Source organism: Mollisia scopiformis, assembly GCF_001500285.1.
Source record: "Mollisia scopiformis unplaced genomic scaffold LY89scaffold_17, whole genome shotgun sequence".
Classification (NCBI taxonomy): domain Eukaryota; kingdom Fungi; phylum Ascomycota; class Leotiomycetes; order Helotiales; family Mollisiaceae; genus Mollisia; species Mollisia scopiformis.
The window spans coordinates 363,665-380,971 of record NW_017263597.1 but is presented as its reverse complement, the minus strand read 5'-3'; the positions used below and the strand labels follow the sequence as shown (position 1 = coordinate 380,971).

Below are 17,307 nucleotides of genomic sequence, written 5' to 3'. Positions count from 1 at the left end.
ACTATTTCAGACTGTAGCTCCTGAGAGCACTTTCCAGCTTCCAGTGCAGTTCGAATTGCCATCGATTATTCTCCAACCTCCCGATCTTCTTCCCAATGTACGTAGCGCACAACAGTCCAGTGCCAGGTAGCATGCCTGATTCTCTTTCCCCAGATGTAAAATGGAATCCACTATATTAAGCACACGTTAGAAAGTATCATTGAAACAAAATGATAGTGAGAGAAAACTTACAAATATTAGGACAGCAGCCGATATACCCGCCATCGCGCCATACGCATTGAGATACCCCGACTTCGCAACCCAAGGATTGGTATAAAATGACAACAGAAACCCAAACGCAGCTATTCACACCGTCAGTAAGCATACCATCATCCTCCAAGAGTACAAGAGACTTACATTTGAACGCCATAACAGTCAAAGTCACCTCTCCCGCAATCGGCCTATAAGCATCAATAACATAAACCAACGAAACATTCGTCGCCTGCACAATCGAGAAATTTAACAAAGCCAGTCCAACAGTGGGACACATCCAATGTAACTGCTTCTGGATCCCCACTCCATACAGAATCAGTGCCAACGGTGTCGTTATCAGACTGATCATCAAAGCAGGTAATCTCATCTCTGGCTCTCGAATTCCGCCATTGCGTTTGGTGAAGAAATCTGCCGTCGCATCACCAAAATTTCCACCACAGAAGATTCCGATGAGTGCTCCGATGATGGCCGCGATGAAACAGAGCCCAGTTTGCCAGGCTTTGAAATCGTAGGTTGATTGGTATGCTGATGCGACGTTTGAGGTTACTGCCACGATGAAGCCAATGGTCACAGACTGGACAAGAGAGGACCAGAGGACGGGAGGCAGGAGAATGAGGCCGAATGGTCTGAAGAATAGTTTCCAGAAACTCTCGGAAGTGTAGGTCCCTGAGAATATGGCGAGTCGTTGGATGTATGACTTCTTGACTGGGATGTTGGTTGCTGCTTCATGGTGAGTTGCGCCAAGCTTTTCGGAGGGGAGGTTATCGGTTAGGGGTTGGTTACTGTCGCTGTCGGTCTCCACTTCTCGACGATAGTTCGTTTCGGGGAAGGTGAAGTATGCAAGGACAAGTGTACCTCCGACTAAGGCGATGGCAGTGTAGTAGATGTATCTCCAGTTGTGATCAATTGTTATCAGTCTGTTTCATGTTAGTCATCCTTCTCATGGTACCAAATATTGGGTTCGTACCCTGCGATGATGATGCCTCCTGATACTCCAGACACCAATGCTGCGCTGTACATTCTAGGAGAGAGTCAGCTTGTGCACCTATGAAGATATTGGGTTTCTTACGCCATGATCGTTCCTCTTTCATGCAAAAAGAAGACATCAGCGATGGACAATGGTGCCATCGTCTCTGCGGCTCCGGCTGCGAAGCCCATGATGATTCGAGCGGCCAAGAAACTGCCATAGGTGTATGTGCACGCTGCCCAGATTGCGCAGGCTAGATACAACGTATAACTTATCAAGTATATAGGTCTTCGACCGTATTTGTTGACAAGTGGCATCCACTAGGTGATTGCTATGTCAGCTCATCTCTATTAACAAAACAGAGGTTGAGTGACTCACGATTAAGTTTCCTGTTCCTTGGAGCAGAGCAGTCGTGGTGAAGAAGTACGCCGTCTTCGAGATCGCAGGAACTACTGCCATTGTGGGGAAGAACTCCATAGCTGTTTGGACTATTGCAATAGTCTAAGAGAAGGATTAGTTTCTAGGCCCTGCCATAGACGTGAAATACTGACAGGTCCAGCAGCTAAAAAGTTGCACATAAACATCGCAAGGCATATCACAATTGCCATGTACCATTTGAAAGACTGGCTCCTGCATCGTTGTCAGGGTTTGAGGAAGGAAATTGATTGTCTCATGGCATTACCAATTCAAGGGATCATTAGCTATTGAAAAGTCAGCAACATGATCGAATTTTCCAAGGAGAAAGTTATGTTACTCACGATCACTCGAAGGAGTTGGCACTAAAATGATCTCATTCGTATGCTCATGTCTGTGACGAATCGTCCCCAAGGTCACAACGCGCTTCACATTGGAAGGCTTCTCGACGTCCATAGCGCTATCCGACGGGACGGGTACTGGCTGTTCAATCCCAGCAGACATCGTGGCTATGATCTGATTTTCCGGAAGGTACTGGCTAATGTCGAATGTTTTGCGAGATGTATCGCAGATGTTGGATGATCGCTCAGGAGAGAAAGAGCTCTCTTGTATCCAGCCCCAGCCTCGACTGCTCTATTAAATCAAGAGACGCAGTTCGCTTAATGCCCCGGACTCCATCCAATTTCTTGCGGGGGCGGCAAGGCCCACGCTGACCCCTGTTGGTATCGGGATGTGGGGGATGCCCCTGCACTCTGCCACATCAACGCTTTCCTCCACATGTCTCGGGCCAGTAATTCGATAATGCTCTTACTGTAGACGGATAAGATATTATCAATCCTAGCGTGTTGCGTCGTGTCTTCGCTAGGCAATATTCTGCAAGTGCGTGTACGGTGCAACACCCCGCATTGACATTCGGAAACGAACTCTAATCTGTACCGATGTCCGCAGGCTGAGACGAAAGCCGATGGAGGATGGAAAGTTCCGCTGATGGGTGTGTTGTACCGATGTCATTCCTAATATCGGGTTGAGGGTTTTTCCAAGTCAATCTCCTTTCTTCCGCTGTCGAGGTTGATCACGTTATCATAGGTGACGAAGTACTTAGCCGTTGTTTAACTTGAGGGTATTGATAGAGATCAATATTCCTGTCACCGATCGTTAAATTTTGGGCTTCAATTTCTATCCATTGTTCCACCATGGGTTCTGTAGAAGCAGACTTCTCTTCGTCCGTCATATGGAAGGATTCGCCAAAGTACGAAGAAGCTCGAGTGGGGAGGGTATTCAATCATAGACGACCTGATCGATATCCTCGGGCCGTAGTCGAGGCAACTTCAGTGAAAGATATCGTGAATGCAGTGTTGCTAGCCAGAGAGCTGAATGTACGAGTGTCGGTTCGTTCAGGTGGCCACAGCTGGGCTGCTGTAAGTGGTTTTTCTCCAATCATAGTTCACGTGCTAACAGTAGCTCTAGTGGTCTGTTCGAGAGGATGCTGTTCTTGTCGATCTAGGAAAGTTCAGGAGACTTGAGTACAATGAAGAAACGTCCACAGTGACAGTCTCTCCAAGTACGACTGGTCGTATTCTCAATGGCTTTCTGACCACGAAGGGGAAGCTTTTTGCAGGGGTAAGCAGTGCAATCTAAGTTGAAATATCATGTACTGATTTATCAAGGGTCATTGTCCAGATGTCGGACTAGGAGGGTTTTTGTTGCAAGGGGGCATGGGCTGGAATTGTAAAGTAAGTCCAGTCCTCCTTGCTGACCGTACCAATGACTGATTACTCTCTACCAGAACTGGGGTTGGGCGTGTGAGAAAATTAAAGCAATAGAAGTAGTCACAGCAGAAGGGAAAGTCTTGACTTGTAACAAAGATGAAAACACATGTTTGTATTGGGCCGCTCGAGGTGCTGGACCTGGGTTTCCGGGAATCATTACGGCATTTCATCTGGAAGTCAGAGACGCTTACTCATGCATGATGTCTTCTACCTTTCAGTGGCCAATTTCAAAGTATCAGGAGGTCATGGATTGGGTCGTAAAGGTGAGAGAAGACCTCTCAAGCGGTTCATATCATAGAGCTAATCAACATAGATTGCCCCTCAGTGCGATGAATCCGTGGAGGTCGTCTCCGTTGGACTTCGCCCAGATCCAACCAAAGACCCAATAATCCTCGCCGGCTTCCTCTCTTTTCAAAATTCAGAAGAAGCAGCCAAAAAATCGTTGTCGGTTGTCAACGAAACACGCCCTGCCGGGACAATCATGGAAGCAATGTGTTTGCCAACCACGCTTGAGAAAGAATACTGTGCGCAAGACCTCGCTAACCCCCATGGACACCGATATACCTCTGAAAATGCATACATCGAGAACGATGCAAACGTTTCAGAGGTTCTTCGGGAAGCATTCACCACCCTACCAGAAGGCACCAAAACTTTTGCGTTGTACTTCGCCATGAACCCTTGCTCGAGAAGAGAACCTAGTGGCATGGCATTGTCTATGCAATCAGATCACTACTTTGCGCTTTACACCGTCTGGGAGGACGCAAAAGACGACGAAAGATGCCAAACTTGGGTGAAGGATGTAATGGCTGGGGTCGAGAAGCACAGTGTTGGAGCTTACCTTGGAGATTCTGACTTTCAGGTCAGGAGGACAAAGTTCTGGGGAGATTCTCAGGCGAGAAGGTTGATGCACGTTCGTCGTGATTATGATCCTGAGGGAATTATTTGTGGCTATCTGGACCAAGGTGACAAAAGCGGGGTTGCAGGCCTAGACAATGTTTTCGAGTGGCAGCAGAGACCAGAATGGGATCTCACATCGACTTTGTAGATGCAATGTAGTTCAACTTCAGACTTGGTCGAAGTCTCGTGGTGTGACCCGAGAATTCCGAAGGCCGATCCCCGGCTACTGTGTAAAATTATTGCAGATGCATCAGCTTGCTTGAAATGAATATTATTCAATCACTTTTGGAGTAATCATGGATGAACTTTCGTTCCCTTATAACTGTACAGTATATAAATAATATCTGTGGATTACAACATTTCCCTGCTCCGACAAATGAATTTTGGCTGTCATTGTCAGGAAATGTTGTGTTACCGGACATTGATCTAAGGTGCCCAATGTACGTTTCCGCTTCGTAAGCTGAATATGCAAGCAACCCTCCAATTCCACAACTTTGGTGCTCGCTGTCTCGGCCCCGCGAAACTATCCCAAACGCAAATTCGTGGGGCCGAACGCCACGCCCGGAACACTTGCTCTGATCGGAACACCAATACGCCGAGGCTCATTCTTTCTTGCCAAATATGGAACTGAGCTTCCTGGCATACCTACCCCACACGGAACAGCTTGTAGGAGGGGAAATTTATCTCTAATCTTGGGTATTTCATGGCTGAGAATCGAGTTTTGTACAGCCTGCTTGAAGGGAACACAAAAGATCACACCCAAAGATGGAAGCAGTAACGATGAACGGCGCAGACAAAACTGTAAATGGAAATGGTGCTCATGCAAATGGATCAAGTAAACATGGTTTGAAGATTCTGATTGTTGGTGCTGGTGTGGGAGGCTTGACTGCTGCACTGGCACTCAGGCAGCAGGGACATGAAGTTCTGGTAAGTTTATTCTCCGACTGCTAAATGAACACGCGTTGATGATCTTGCAGCTTTTCGAGCAATCGCAATTTGCGAGTGAACTGGGTGCTGCTATGCATCTTGCGCCAAATGCCAATGGGATATTGAGACGGCTTGGCATTTTTGCAGAAGAATTTGGAGCAAATCCGATGGAATGGGTAAGTGGTTCAACTCAGAAGGAAATTGCGAAAGCTGACGACGCAAGTAGTTGACGGAATACAAATCAACCGGTGAAGAAACGAGGAGCATGTATGTCAAAGACGCGAATTCGATCTGGCAGCACCCCTGGCTACTGGCTCATCGAGTGCACTTGCATGATACCCTGAAGCACGCCGCAACAGGAGCCAAAGGGAAAGGACTACCCGCAAAACTTCATCTTGGCACCAAAATTGTGGACGTCGATGTCTCTAAAGCATCAGTTACGTTCGAAGACGGCTCCACGGTTCAAGGAGACTTGGTCCTCGGAGCTGATGGCGTCAAGTCCATCAGCAGAAAGAAAGTTGCTGGGCGAGAAGTGACTCCTTTTGGTTCCGGGAAAAGCGCGTTTCGATTTCTCATTACCAGAAAAGCTGCTGAAGATGACCCTGTCACAAGCAAATTTGCCCAGAAAGCCGGAGAGTTGATCATTTGGTACGGAGCAGATAGACGAGTAGTCATGTACCCCACCACCAACAACGAATTGCTGAACTTTGTGTGCATCCACCCAGAATCTGAGACTGATGCTGGAAATGATCCTTGGAACACCGAAGGAAACTATGATCGGATGTTGAAAGTGTATGAGGGCTTTGATCCCGCGCTTCTCGCGTTGCTCGGCAAATCAGACCGAAAGTCGCTAAAAGTCTGGAAACTGCTTGATATGGAGACACTTCCTTCATGGGTACGTCCGATATATCTTTTAAAGAAACTGTCCTGATAATCATTACAGGTTAACGATCGGTTGGCATTACTTGGTGATGCAGCCCATCCTTTTACCCCTCACCAAGGGCAAGGTGCAGGTGTTGCTATCGAAGATGCTGCGAGCTTGGCAGTCTTGCTGCCGCAAGATACTCCAGTTGAAGAAATTCCAGAACGACTCAGACTTTATGAGAAGATCAGAATGGACCGTGCACATCGCATCCAAGATTTCTCAAGAATCGCTGGGTCTGATTTGAGAAACAATGTAAAATTCGACAGTGAGTCCTCCTGACAGAGTTGGAAAATAGTGCAAGAGACTAACTGAAACAGTGCGAGAACACACAAATTACAACGTTGGGCACGATGAATGGGACAATTCAACTCAAGCTCTTCGAAAATGGACTTGGGCAAGGAATCCAAATATCTACTGGAGGTGAGCTGACTCAATCGTTTCGTGAAGAGACATTGACCAAGAAAAATAGAATGCCAGTTGCTTTCGGACCCATGCCAGGACCCCGTCAAACATTTTCAGGAGCGGAGCGCAAATCCAAACACTCAACCTTCACCACCGCATCCATCAAATTCAAGACGTCACGAACTCTCCTCCAGAATCTCTTCCCGCCAAACAGCTCCTCATACAGATTCAAATCTCCCGGAACCGTCGCGTACGCGTCATTCTCCCAGACCACTCTCGGTAAAATGGACTGGCTAGGAGGATCAGGGTACAAGCATCTGGGACTGTACATCCACGGTGTCGAGTACGTGAAGAAGAACGGAGACGTGATAAGCGGCACATACATGCCCCTCCTTTTCGAAAGCTTAACGGACCCCATCGTTTCCGGACGAGAAGAACTCGGGATGCCGAAGTTATACTCGTCTCTTGACATTCATCGACGAGAAAAGTCCTACCGCATCAACAGTGGCTGGGAAGGTGCCATCTGGGGCAATTTCGTCTGGGATGGTCTGAGAGAAGCTGACCCTCTTGCTGAGAGTGGAAGCATTAGTGGTGAAGACGATGATGGGATTTTGGTGTATCGATATATTCCTACAGTCGGGTGGAAGAATAAGGGGAAGGCTGAGGCAGAGTATCCTGTGTTCGTGCCTTACAAAGAGGACTCCCTCCAGCCGAAGACAGAGAGGGTGTGGAAGGCTGACAAGGCAAGCTTCAAGCTCGATGCTTTGGATGTGGATGCACTGCCGACGTTGCATCATGTTATTGAGAGACTGGCGGAGTTGCCTGTGTATGAGATTGTAGGTGCGAAGATTGTGGAAGGGACGGGAGTTCCGGATGTAAGGGCAGCCCAGCGACTTGAGTAGGAGCTTTTTTGATGTAAATTTGGAGCATATACATATCTAGACTGTCATCTCTTGTAGAAGCTTAAGATCCATTCAATCTGTCTTGTTGATGTGTATTGATTTGTTTTTGACCACTTGGTATTTTTTCACAGCTATGCACATTGAATGAATCTCCCTTCGGGGTCTTCGAAGCGAGATTTCAGCAGTAGTTGGGATTTTCAGGCTATTTTCAGGGCTGTTGCTCGCTAAAATTACAGGCAATTGTACCCAATTTTCGTCCCCTCCTTGTCCCTAACAAAATAACAGTGAACATCAATTGATGAACAACCCTCCACTGGCAACCAAATGAACACCGTTCAACCAGCTTGCCCTCGGCAAACAAAGCATCAGTACTGCATAAGCAATCTCACTCGTCTCTGCAAACCTCGCTCCCACAGGCGTCTTCGATATCAAAGGGCTCAACACCTTCATCATCTCTTCTCCGGCGGCCTGGAAACCTTCCGTCTTTGTTGGTCCCGGAGAAACAGCGTTCACTGTACAGTTGTACTTTGGTGGAAGTTCTTTGGCCCAAACGCGAGTGAAAGAATCGACCATCCCTTTGCTACCGGCGTAGATGGTTTGCATGGGAGGGCCATCACGTGCTGATATTGAGCAGATGTTGACAATGCGTGCGTCTTGCGGTGCGAGATGGGGTAACGCGGCTTGAGTAAGGAGGAAAGTGCCTGGAATGTATCAGTACCTATTTCTCGTATGGATAAAGAACACATACCTCTACAATTTAGATTCACAAGTTTGTCCCAATGATCCAGTGTCTGTTCCTCGAAAGGAAGATTGACCGCAAGCCCGGCATTATTGACCAAAATATCAATCTTGCCATAGACCTTGACAGCCTCGTCGATAAGATGTTGTGGACCGGTAGTGGTCGAGATGTCTGCCTCGACAGCTAGACCAGGGGTGGAAAGACTTGCTACCACGGCGGAAGCACGTTCGACGAGCGCGGGGTCGGATGTCGGGTAATTGATAACTACAATTGCTCCCACGGCGGAAAGTTCGCGGGCAATTTGAGCTCCTATACCGCTGTCGGAACCGCTGATAACTGCTACTTTGCCTTTCAATGATTGGTCCATACTTTGTAAGTTGAAGGCGACGGGCGGAAATCTTCGGGATAATATTCTGATCAATTAAGAGCAGAGGGGTAGCTCTCTCTTGACGGGAATGATCTTGAAAACGTGAGCTACTCCTGCATAAAGGCTTCAATTATCGCTTCTCAGCTTCTTCCACACGATTCAGGGCGGCGGAATAGTGTTCCTCCACGTTCAAACTTCAGTGTGGGGTTGCGGGCCCGAACAACGCCAATCTCCACTTCGGAACGGTACTTCTTCCTCATCACCTGCAACGGGAACAGATTATTCAGCAATTGAGAGAAGAAAACATTCGGACTCATTGATACTTCACTTCCCACATGACAACATTCCCAGGAAAACCAACAACCATGTCTGAAAAAGCCCAAGAACCTCTTCCAAAAATCAACAGATTTATAACAGACCACGATTCATCAGGAAAAGCCATTTTCTCAGAAGAGATTCCTTCAGCACTAGACTGGCAAACACTCCCAGATGGTGCAAAGTTCTGTTTGGGATACTGTACCAACACCTTCCCAGTATCCTTGAATTCCAATGAAGATGTATCGACCTACCGCCACTACCAAGAGAACCTTCCGGGAATAACTATTCCTGGAGGTACAGTGTTGAGGATCGTGGACATGCTCCCAGGTGCATTGTCGCCCATGCATAGGACTGTGAGCCTGGATTATGGCGTAGTATTGGAAGGGGAGGTGGAATTGGTGCTGGATTCGGGAGAGACGAAGTTGATGAGGCGGGGAGACGTGGCAGTCCAGCGAGGGACAAATCATGCGTGGAGAAATGCGAGTCAGGAGAAGCTCGCGCGGATGTTGTATGTCTTGCAGGAGGCAGCGCCTATTGAGATCGGAGGCAAGAAATTGGATGAAGATTATGGTGGAATTCCGGGTGTAAGACCTTCGAAATGAAGACTTGGTTAAGGATGAGCTCGAACTAGACAATGAGAGTTCTAAAAGAACAGTAAGAACTTCTGCTGGAAAGCTTGTATGCCCCAATAAACGCATTAGATTTGTCGTTCATGAAATAGCACTTACAGCTTCATGCCACCCTTTGAGGAGATATGGAGACTGTGTCGTTTATTAAATCCACGCATTTCGACCTGCTGAATCTGGAGAATGGCAGTACGCAGAACAGATGAAGCCACACAAGAATCCAAAAGGGGCATGAAAACGGGGACGCGAAAGGAAACAGACATTCCATTTTCCTCTGAGGCTGCCGTGATGGCCGACCATACATGCAATTGAATGACGGTAGATCATGGGCCACATGAGCGAACTCGTATCCCTCAGTCTAAGATGTGTGAACGATGGAGAAACCTCCAGTGCCGACTTTATATTCGAAGAAGAACTTTAGCACTCATGAGCAAAGACACTCGTATAATACTAAAGCATGAGGTCAAGGGAATGGATTTTATGCATACATACGAACGTGGTTGAACAGTGAAAAGATACAGACAGCATAGCAGCCCCTGCAGATAGATCGGCGTCCAAGGGATCGTCTCGGTTATCTGGAAGCAGATATCCATAATCTTGGCATGCTTGTCAGCACTAACGACGCTTCTCTAAGTCCTTTACCTGTTTGTGTCTAGCTCTTACAGATACTGGGATTATTTTGAGCTTTTCACGTGACCGACCTTGAACTTCGCCAATGACAGCCAATTGTATGAAATCTTTCGTCTGCTCGTAAAAGCAACCATTCGTTTTGTACAGCCTCGAGAAAGATCACATTTGCTCAAAATAAATCATTCTTCAATGCAACTCCAAGGCTCTGTGCCATGTTGGCCTTTCAGGCATGGACAGCCACCTTCCAACATCCGACTGAAAGTCGCGTCTTGGCCCAATAACGCGGCCGCGAAATCAAACATGTGGCTGTTCTTTGCTGCCGTCTGTCAGCCTCGAAGTTGTACATTTCCACTCAAACACTCTTGAAAGCGGTTTAGCTGCAGGCTGCCCTTCACAAATTGAAGAATGCCTGCTGTCAGCCGCTCCTACAGACCCCAGTGGAACAGCGCGAAGAGAGACAATTTGGAGGGCGCAATGCGCCAAAGCATGCATGCTCACGATATTCCTCAGCCGCTGCGCTTCTCGACCGAGAGCCTGCATGTATTTCCTTTTTATGTAAATCGTCCCAGCTAGGTCTCTTTCCTTACATCTGCAATCTCCAATCTCGCTTTCGTTGTTACTGTCAATCATCTCTTGAGTGAAGTCTGTCTCGAGGCTACCTCGAGCGTACTCATAACAGCCCTACAAAATGGACCCCCGATACGACCATGGCCGGTCTCTTTCGTCTGAGAACTTTGGCGAGCCTCTAAGGGTATGCTTGTCTCTCTTCACGATGCTTGACGTGCGACTGATATTGAGATAGATGCCTGCCACTCCAAACGCAGACCATTCACCACATCTATACCCCAGTGGCAGTCACCAAACCCTCCGCAATAGCTACGACGACTTCGCACAGACTCGAACTTCTCTTTTCGATGACCATCAGCATGATTATGACTACGATGCCGAAGCTCAGCAGGGAGGATACCACGAACAGCCTTTCCAAGCCGATCCCCAAGATATACCATTGCTCACAAGGAATTCTTCACAGCCTCAGTACTTCGAACAGCAACATGCGGAAGATTCTGGCATACATAGAGCGACCACGCCATTTGGAGCAGATGCTCCATTCCAGCCTCGCGGCGATGGGCATTTGGTTTACGATTGTCCTGTTCCTCCAAAGCTACTTCGAAATATCCCTCACGCCGAGCCACCTGCTCGAGACGAGTTCACGCATATGCGGTATACAGCAGCAACGTGTGATCCTGCAGACTTCGTGGGCGAGAACTTCACTCTTCGACCACAGCTCTTTACTCAACGTCGACGAACCGAATTATTCATAGTAGTTACGATGTATAATGAGGACGACGTTCTTTTTGCGAGAACGATGACTGGCGTGTTCAAGAACATCGAGTACATGTGCTCTCTTAAAGGCAGACATAAGGGATTATGGGACGAGAATGGCTGGAAGAAGATTGTGGTCTGCATTGTTGTGGATGGTCGTGCCAAGCTCGATGCCCGAACTAGGGCCGTCATGACAGCTCTAGGCGTTTACCAACACGGCGTTGCCGTCCAAGAAGTCAACAAGCAGCCTGTTACTGCTCATATATACGAGTATACCACGAAGGTTGGCATTGATGTTCGTAAAGGTATTGTGGAGACGAAGCCTGGCCTCGGTCCATCTGTCCAAATGATCTTCTGTCTCAAGGAGAAAAATCAGAAGAAAATCAATTCCCACAGATGGGCTCTACAAGCTTTTGGCCAAGCCCTTCAACCATCTGTAGTCGTACTCCTTGATGCTGGAACACGACCGGGTCCTCAATCCATCTACCAATTATGGCGTGCATTCGAACTCGACAAGCACTGCGGTGGAGCTTGTGGAGAGATCAAAGCTATGCTTGGGAAAAACAAAGGGTGGGAGAAGCTGCTCAACCCCGTCGTCGCAGCGCAGAATTTCGAGTACAAGATGAGTAACATCCTGGACAAGCCCATGGAATCTGCATTCGGATTTATCTCTGTGCTTCCTGGAGCATTCTCCGCCTACCGCTTCACTGCTCTTCAAAACGACTCTAAGGGGAAAGGTCCTCTGGAGAAGTACTTTGACGGCGAGAAGCATCATCTCGATGCCGGCATTTTCACCAAGAATATGTACCTCGCCGAAGATCGTATCCTCTGTTTCGAGCTTGTGGCCAAACGGAAGTCCAGCTGGGTGCTTACTTACGTGTGTTCGGCTCAAGGAGAAACCGATGTCCCGGAAGAAATGCCTGAGTTGATCAAGCAGCGTCGACGTTGGCTCAACGGCTCCTTCTTTGCCGCAATATACGCTCTTGTCCACTTCTATCAGATCTTCCGCAGTTCGCATTCGATGACGAGAAAGGTCATGTTCTTGATTGAGTTCTTGTATCAGCTCATTTCCATGATCTTTGCTTGGTTTGCCGTTGGGAACTTTTTCTTGGTCTTCCGAATTCTGGTCAGTGCATTGGGAGACAAAGCTCTTCTGGGCCATGCTGGCGAAGTTCTGTCTGTGATTATCGAATGGATCTATCTGGGATCATTGGTCACATGCTTCGTGTTATCTCTTGGCAACACTCCTGACGGTTCTAGAAGGTTTTACATGACAATGGTGTACTCGTGGGGCTTGATCATGCTGTGAGTTCTCTTGAGCTTTGGAATGATTGATACTGACACTTCTAGGTACCTTCTTTTCGCTTCGGTGTTCATCACTATCAAATCGGTTCAGTCAGAATTGCATGAAAAGACATTTACTTGGACGCAACTCTTCTCGAATGAGCTATTCTTTACTCTGATTGTGTCTTTGCTCTCTACCTATATTCTTTGGATTTTCATCTCAATCGTCTTCTTCGATCCCTGGCACATTCTGACTTCGGTACGTTCTGCTCTCCAGTTGTCTATCTTTTTGCTAACCATACCCTTCTAGTCTCTTCAATATCTTCTCCTTTCTCCAACGTATACAAATGTGATCAATGTATACGCTTTCTGTAATACTCACGACGTAACCTGGGGTACCAAGGGTGACGACAAGCCCGAGAAACTCAAGGGCGCGACAGTCACGAACGGCAAGCCTGACGAAGAATTGAACTTCGATGATGGTGACCTCAACGCCCTCTACGACACGGCCCTTGAGAAATTCGCTACCGAAGCCGAGCCTGAAGTCAAGAAAGCCAACGCCGGAGAACAGGAATTAAATTATAACCGAGCGTTCAGAACCTATGTCGTGCTTGCATGGATGGGCTGTAATGCTGTACTTGTAGCAATTGTCCTGAACGCGGGAGGTTTGCAGAGATTGAATGTTAATACTACCGACGTAGGCGATGATGAGAGTAATACGGTCAAGATTTACTTGTTTGTGGTGTTGTGGAGTGTGGCTGGGTTGTCGGCTTTCAAGTTTGTGGGAGCTATGTGGTATAAAATTCATAGAATTGTAAGTTGTTCCGCTCTTGTTATAGGCACAAAGCTAACGATGTCTGTAGTTCAAGAGGTAGAGGTAGTTCGGCCGATAGATGAGAGCGTCGTAATTGATATTTAATATAGCATCGTGTGAAATGAATGAGAGACAGTACATTTCCTCCATGCCATGAATACATATATCTTCTTGCTTCTTGCTCACTCATTTCCAAATGCAATTCACGTTGTGCATCACAGTTTTCCTCTCGACCAATAAAACTTCAATCCAAAGAAACCATCTTAGTGGATGTCTAATCAGCTCTCACATCGCATTCGCTTTTTGCACGAGTCAGGGACCCTGCCCACATCCCGTCGGCTGAATTGCTCACAGTCTCCTCCACTCGGGAAGGGTCCCCACATTTAGCCAATGCCGCGTCAAACACCCCAGGTCACAGACATTTACACTTTCACTCCTCACTTCTCGACCGCCGTGCAGCTGACGACCCTGTAGGCTGCGTGATAGAGTGCATAATAGAGTTCGGACAAGCCTATGTAGATGCTTCCTAGTGGCGAGACTCCGCTCTTGGCCTGGACGTTGCGGGGAACCCCAGCAGGAGCTGCGTCAACCTTCTCACAGCTTCCCGCGGCTGTTTGTTTCGACGTTCGCACCTCCAAATTTTGTTGATGATAGCAGAAATTAGGTCGTCGTCAACCTCTGGCTGTTTATCCTATCGCAATTCTCTATAATATTCTCTATGTTATTGCACTGTGAATATTGCGGTTGATTCTTGAGCACGATGGCGGATACGGTGGTAGTCGTTGAGCAGTCCCCGAACAGCACGCAGTCTCCTCCATACACCAACACTGAGTCGGAGAATGGGAAGAGCCCCTTTGCTTGTAATGTCTGCCATCGAAGTTATCGCAGAGTTGATCATTTAGCAAGGCATTATCGTTCTCGTAAGTCTTACAATACTCCCACCAGATGGCAGACTGACAATTGCAATAGACACACGCGAAAAGCCTTTCGTGTGCAATACATGTGGCAAAGGGTTCTCGAGAACGTAAACGATTCCCCAGCCGATCTAAAGACCCAGACTGATGGTTCACAGCGATCTTTTAAAGCGTCATTCAATCGGACACAACGATCGAAAGGATCCGAGAAGATACCCCGCTTCAGCACCTCAACTAGCTAGAGTTGCACAGGCGTGCACAGCTTGTGCGAATTCGAAACTCAAATGTGGAAATCAGAAGCCGTGTCATCGATGCCGGCAGAGAGGAATTGCTTGTACATTTGCTCCCCAGAATGAGAAGCAAAGAAAGACTCAACAAAAAGGAACTCTTCCGATCAAGAGTAAGACGAAGATATGAATACCATCAAGGTCGACTCGCTAACACGAGTAGGATCAGATACCCAGTCACTTAATCTTAATGAATCAGAGGATCAAGAAGTCTTGTCATTAGAGAACAACGTTGGGAATCTTCGTTTCCAGGATCAGCAAGAGATGTCGATCCAGCATACGGGTGATGACGCTTCACCAAATGGATCCATGCCAGCTCAATCGATGCTCAGCCTCACTGATGGCTCTAACACTGTCCCTTCCAGTAACGATAGCATTATGGACTTTGACGACTCTTCTCTAGCAGAGTTTCTTCGCGATGTAATGATGCCAGGATCTCCAAACTCATTGGCTGAGACGAACGCTGCTGGCTTTCTTCCCCAGAACTATTATTGTGGCAGGGATGTCTTCAATTTCGGCATGGATTCGAGCCTAGACTTCAACGATATGGACTTTAGCTGGATTGATTCCCAACAATACAGACAGCCAATCTGGACGTCGGTCCCTGCTCACATCGATGATGTGAGGATCGCTGGTCAAGAGACACCAGACTTTAGCAGCGGGACAACAGCCGGCGTAGAAGCATTTCAAAAATCAGTGTGGAGATGGAAACCAGGTCGACAAGATCATGCCTCTTCGGAGCAAGTTCATCTTTCAGTCCCATACAAGGATATGCAACATCTCGAAGTTCGGCTACCACTGGATCTTTTAAGTCATCGCATTGAACAAACATCTCGAGACAAAATCTTAGCGATGGTGTTAAGCACTTGCGAGCGACCGAATGTATCTCAAGTCGTCACCTCGTTTCCTTCAGCGGATTTCCTGGATTCTCTGATGCATTCTTTCTTCCGGAATGAGCTCGCGAGAGAAGATTCTTGGATTCATATTCCAACATTCAGGCCGCAGACAAATAGAGCAGAGTGGAATGCAATTGTAGTAGCAGCTGGCGCTATCTTGTCTAGCATACCAACAGTAAGAAAGCTAGGCTTCGCTATCCAAGAAGCTGTTCGAATGGTTGTTCCTACTATTGTAAGTTCCTGAGCCTTCACAGTCATTTCAAACTAACATCTCCTAGTGCGAAAAAGACAATAGCAAAACCAGGGAGCTACAGCTATGTCAAACCTTTGCCCTACAGCTCAGCATCGGGATATGGAGTGGCAACAAACGAAAAATGGAGATCGCGGAATGCCACTTGCAGCCTTTGATCACAATGCTTCGAAGAGCAGGTCATTACAGGCGTCGACCACCAATTCCTGCCCCTTCACCAATTGACGATGAGCACACGCTTGAAATAAAGTGGCGAGCTTGGATCGAGGCTGAAAGCTTCAAGCGCCTTGCATTCCATACGCTGCTCCATGATGCACAAGCCTCGATCTCGCTTCTCACTCGTCCCATGATCTCTTACGCCGAGATGTCACTGGAATTACCTTACTCTCTATCCCTATGGCGCGCAAGATCCGCTCTGGAATGGCGAGACGCCTACCTTGTCCTCACTCCCACAATATCAACTCGACTCCCATCCCTCATGCAAAGCATCCACGACCTACCTTCCCTCGTCTCACTCTCCCCTTGTCTCGACATGCGCTTCTCCACCTCCGCAATCCTGCACGCAATGTGGAGCCTCGTCTCAGAGTACCGCCAAGTACAATTCGTCCTCAAAACCTCACCCACATCCACCCCCGACCCGTCCCCTCCCTCCTCAAACGGCGCCCTAATCTCTCAATCCTGGCAACAAGAACTTACTCACCTCCTCGAATCCATCAGTCTCACCTTCTCCTCAACCCTAACCGCTGAATCCTCCATCATCCAAGAACTCTTCCTAATGAACCTCCACGTCTCCTTCGAGGAACTCCAACTCTTCGCCGGCAAAGAAGGAACCGAAGAAGCCGTCCGCGTCTACCCTTCCCTGAAAAACTGGTGGAAAGGACGACGAGCCCGCCAGGCTATCTGGCACGCGGGGCAGATCCTCCGCTCAGCTCGAAGAGCGGAAGGAGAACTAAGAGATTTCTACGCAGTGGCTATTTATCATGCCGCGCTCTGTTTCTGGGTATGGGGGATGTGTGAATTGGGTGATTCGCGGCCTTCGACGATTCATGAGTCGGAGGAGATTGTGTGGTTGGATGGGGAGGAGAACAATCTTACGAGGAGGTTTATTGCTATGGCCGGGTGCGTGCCGATGATTAGAGGGTTAGTGGGGAATGGGAACGGGTGTAGACTAGATAATCCGAAGGCGGTGATGGAGTTGGTTATTGGTGTCATGGGACGGGCATGTGTTTTGGGAAATTCGTTGCCGCCATTGGTGGAGAACTTAAGTCAATTGATGAGGGATTTAGGAGGTGCGGCGGGGGTGGTTAGGAGTCAGTCGAGGAAGGGCAATGTATATTCTTAGATTTGTGAATATCAGAGAAAGAATCATTGGTATTGTTTGTCTTGAGGTGTGAAGTTTGTGTT

The 17,307-nt window shown here is 47.9% G+C and overlaps 7 protein-coding genes across 7 annotated transcripts; 5 read left to right on the top strand and 2 right to left on the bottom strand.

Annotated features, from left to right (window-relative positions):
* Window positions 1-60: 60 nt before the first annotated feature.
* On the bottom strand, window positions 61-2,190 carry LY89DRAFT_649990 (MFS general substrate transporter). The gene is made up of 9 exons (XM_018212086.1): window positions 1,978-2,190; window positions 1,902-1,920; window positions 1,771-1,849; window positions 1,598-1,720; window positions 1,322-1,539; window positions 1,220-1,273; window positions 397-1,169; window positions 232-341; window positions 61-170 (listed from the first exon to the last, which is right to left on the bottom strand). Exons 1-9 carry the CDS (start codon window positions 2,135-2,137, stop codon window positions 66-68), a joined length of 1,641 nt encoding a protein of 546 aa, XP_018068623.1. The 5' UTR covers window positions 2,138-2,190; the 3' UTR covers window positions 61-65.
* A 414-nt stretch (window positions 2,191-2,604) lies between these two features.
* Window positions 2,605-4,447, top strand: LY89DRAFT_720619 (FAD binding domain protein; the record flags this gene model as incomplete). Its single annotated transcript, XM_018218586.1, has 5 exons — window positions 2,605-3,051; window positions 3,101-3,253; window positions 3,301-3,366; window positions 3,420-3,665; window positions 3,716-4,447. Exons 1-5 carry the CDS (start codon window positions 2,827-2,829, stop codon window positions 4,445-4,447), a joined length of 1,422 nt encoding a protein of 473 aa, XP_018068622.1. The 5' UTR covers window positions 2,605-2,826.
* Window positions 4,448-4,850: 403 nt separating this feature from the next.
* LY89DRAFT_720618 (FAD binding domain-containing protein) lies at window positions 4,851-7,497 on the top strand. Its single transcript, XM_018218585.1, has 6 exons — window positions 4,851-5,226; window positions 5,277-5,402; window positions 5,453-6,121; window positions 6,170-6,416; window positions 6,469-6,571; window positions 6,621-7,497. The coding sequence occupies exons 1-6, from the start codon at window positions 5,065-5,067 to the stop codon at window positions 7,453-7,455; spliced, it is 2,142 nt and encodes a 713-aa protein (XP_018068621.1). The 5' UTR covers window positions 4,851-5,064; the 3' UTR covers window positions 7,456-7,497.
* A 249-nt stretch (window positions 7,498-7,746) lies between these two features.
* On the bottom strand, window positions 7,747-8,561 carry LY89DRAFT_736310 (short chain dehydrogenase; the record flags this gene model as incomplete). Its single annotated transcript, XM_018220108.1, has 2 exons — window positions 7,747-8,156; window positions 8,204-8,561. The coding sequence occupies 2 exons, from the start codon at window positions 8,559-8,561 to the stop codon at window positions 7,747-7,749; spliced, it is 768 nt and encodes a 255-aa protein (XP_018068620.1).
* Window positions 8,562-8,639: 78 nt separating this feature from the next.
* LY89DRAFT_686764 (uncharacterized protein) lies at window positions 8,640-9,623 on the top strand. The gene has a single exon (XM_018215359.1). The coding sequence runs from the start codon at window positions 8,927-8,929 to the stop codon at window positions 9,479-9,481; it is 555 nt and encodes a 184-aa protein (XP_018068619.1). The 5' UTR covers window positions 8,640-8,926; the 3' UTR covers window positions 9,482-9,623.
* Window positions 9,624-10,823: 1,200 nt separating this feature from the next.
* Window positions 10,824-13,617, top strand: LY89DRAFT_736308 (chitin synthase I; the record flags this gene model as incomplete). The annotated part of the gene is made up of 5 exons (XM_018220107.1): window positions 10,824-10,886; window positions 10,938-12,763; window positions 12,809-13,001; window positions 13,053-13,556; window positions 13,606-13,617. The coding sequence occupies 5 exons, from the start codon at window positions 10,824-10,826 to the stop codon at window positions 13,615-13,617; spliced, it is 2,598 nt and encodes an 865-aa protein (XP_018068618.1).
* A 428-nt stretch (window positions 13,618-14,045) lies between these two features.
* On the top strand, window positions 14,046-17,245 carry LY89DRAFT_649974 (uncharacterized protein; the record flags this gene model as incomplete). The annotated part of the gene is made up of 5 exons (XM_018212085.1): window positions 14,046-14,476; window positions 14,526-14,580; window positions 14,629-14,870; window positions 14,921-15,885; window positions 15,932-17,245. Exons 1-5 carry the CDS (start codon window positions 14,317-14,319, stop codon window positions 17,243-17,245), a joined length of 2,736 nt encoding a protein of 911 aa, XP_018068617.1. The 5' UTR covers window positions 14,046-14,316.
* Window positions 17,246-17,307: the final 62 nt, after the last annotated feature.

Coding starts and splice junctions, on each gene's coding strand:
- LY89DRAFT_649990 (XM_018212086.1), bottom strand. CDS start 2,137: ATGTCTGCTGGGATTGAACAGCCAGTACCCGTCCCGTCGGATAGCGCT. Junction 1,721..1,770: donor ACTTTTTAGCTGCTGGACCT/GTCAGTATTTCA, acceptor TCCTTCTCTTAG/ACTATTGCAATAGTCCAAAC. Junction 342..396: donor GACTGTTATGGCGTTCAAAT/GTAAGTCTCTTG, acceptor CGGTGTGAATAG/CTGCGTTTGGGTTTCTGTTG.
- LY89DRAFT_720618 (XM_018218585.1), top strand. CDS start 5,065: ATGGAAGCAGTAACGATGAACGGCGCAGACAAAACTGTAAATGGAAAT. Junction 5,227..5,276: donor AGCAGGGACATGAAGTTCTG/GTAAGTTTATTC, acceptor ATGATCTTGCAG/CTTTTCGAGCAATCGCAATT. Junction 5,403..5,452: donor GAGCAAATCCGATGGAATGG/GTAAGTGGTTCA, acceptor CGACGCAAGTAG/TTGACGGAATACAAATCAAC.
- LY89DRAFT_686764 (XM_018215359.1), top strand. CDS start 8,927: ATGTCTGAAAAAGCCCAAGAACCTCTTCCAAAAATCAACAGATTTATA.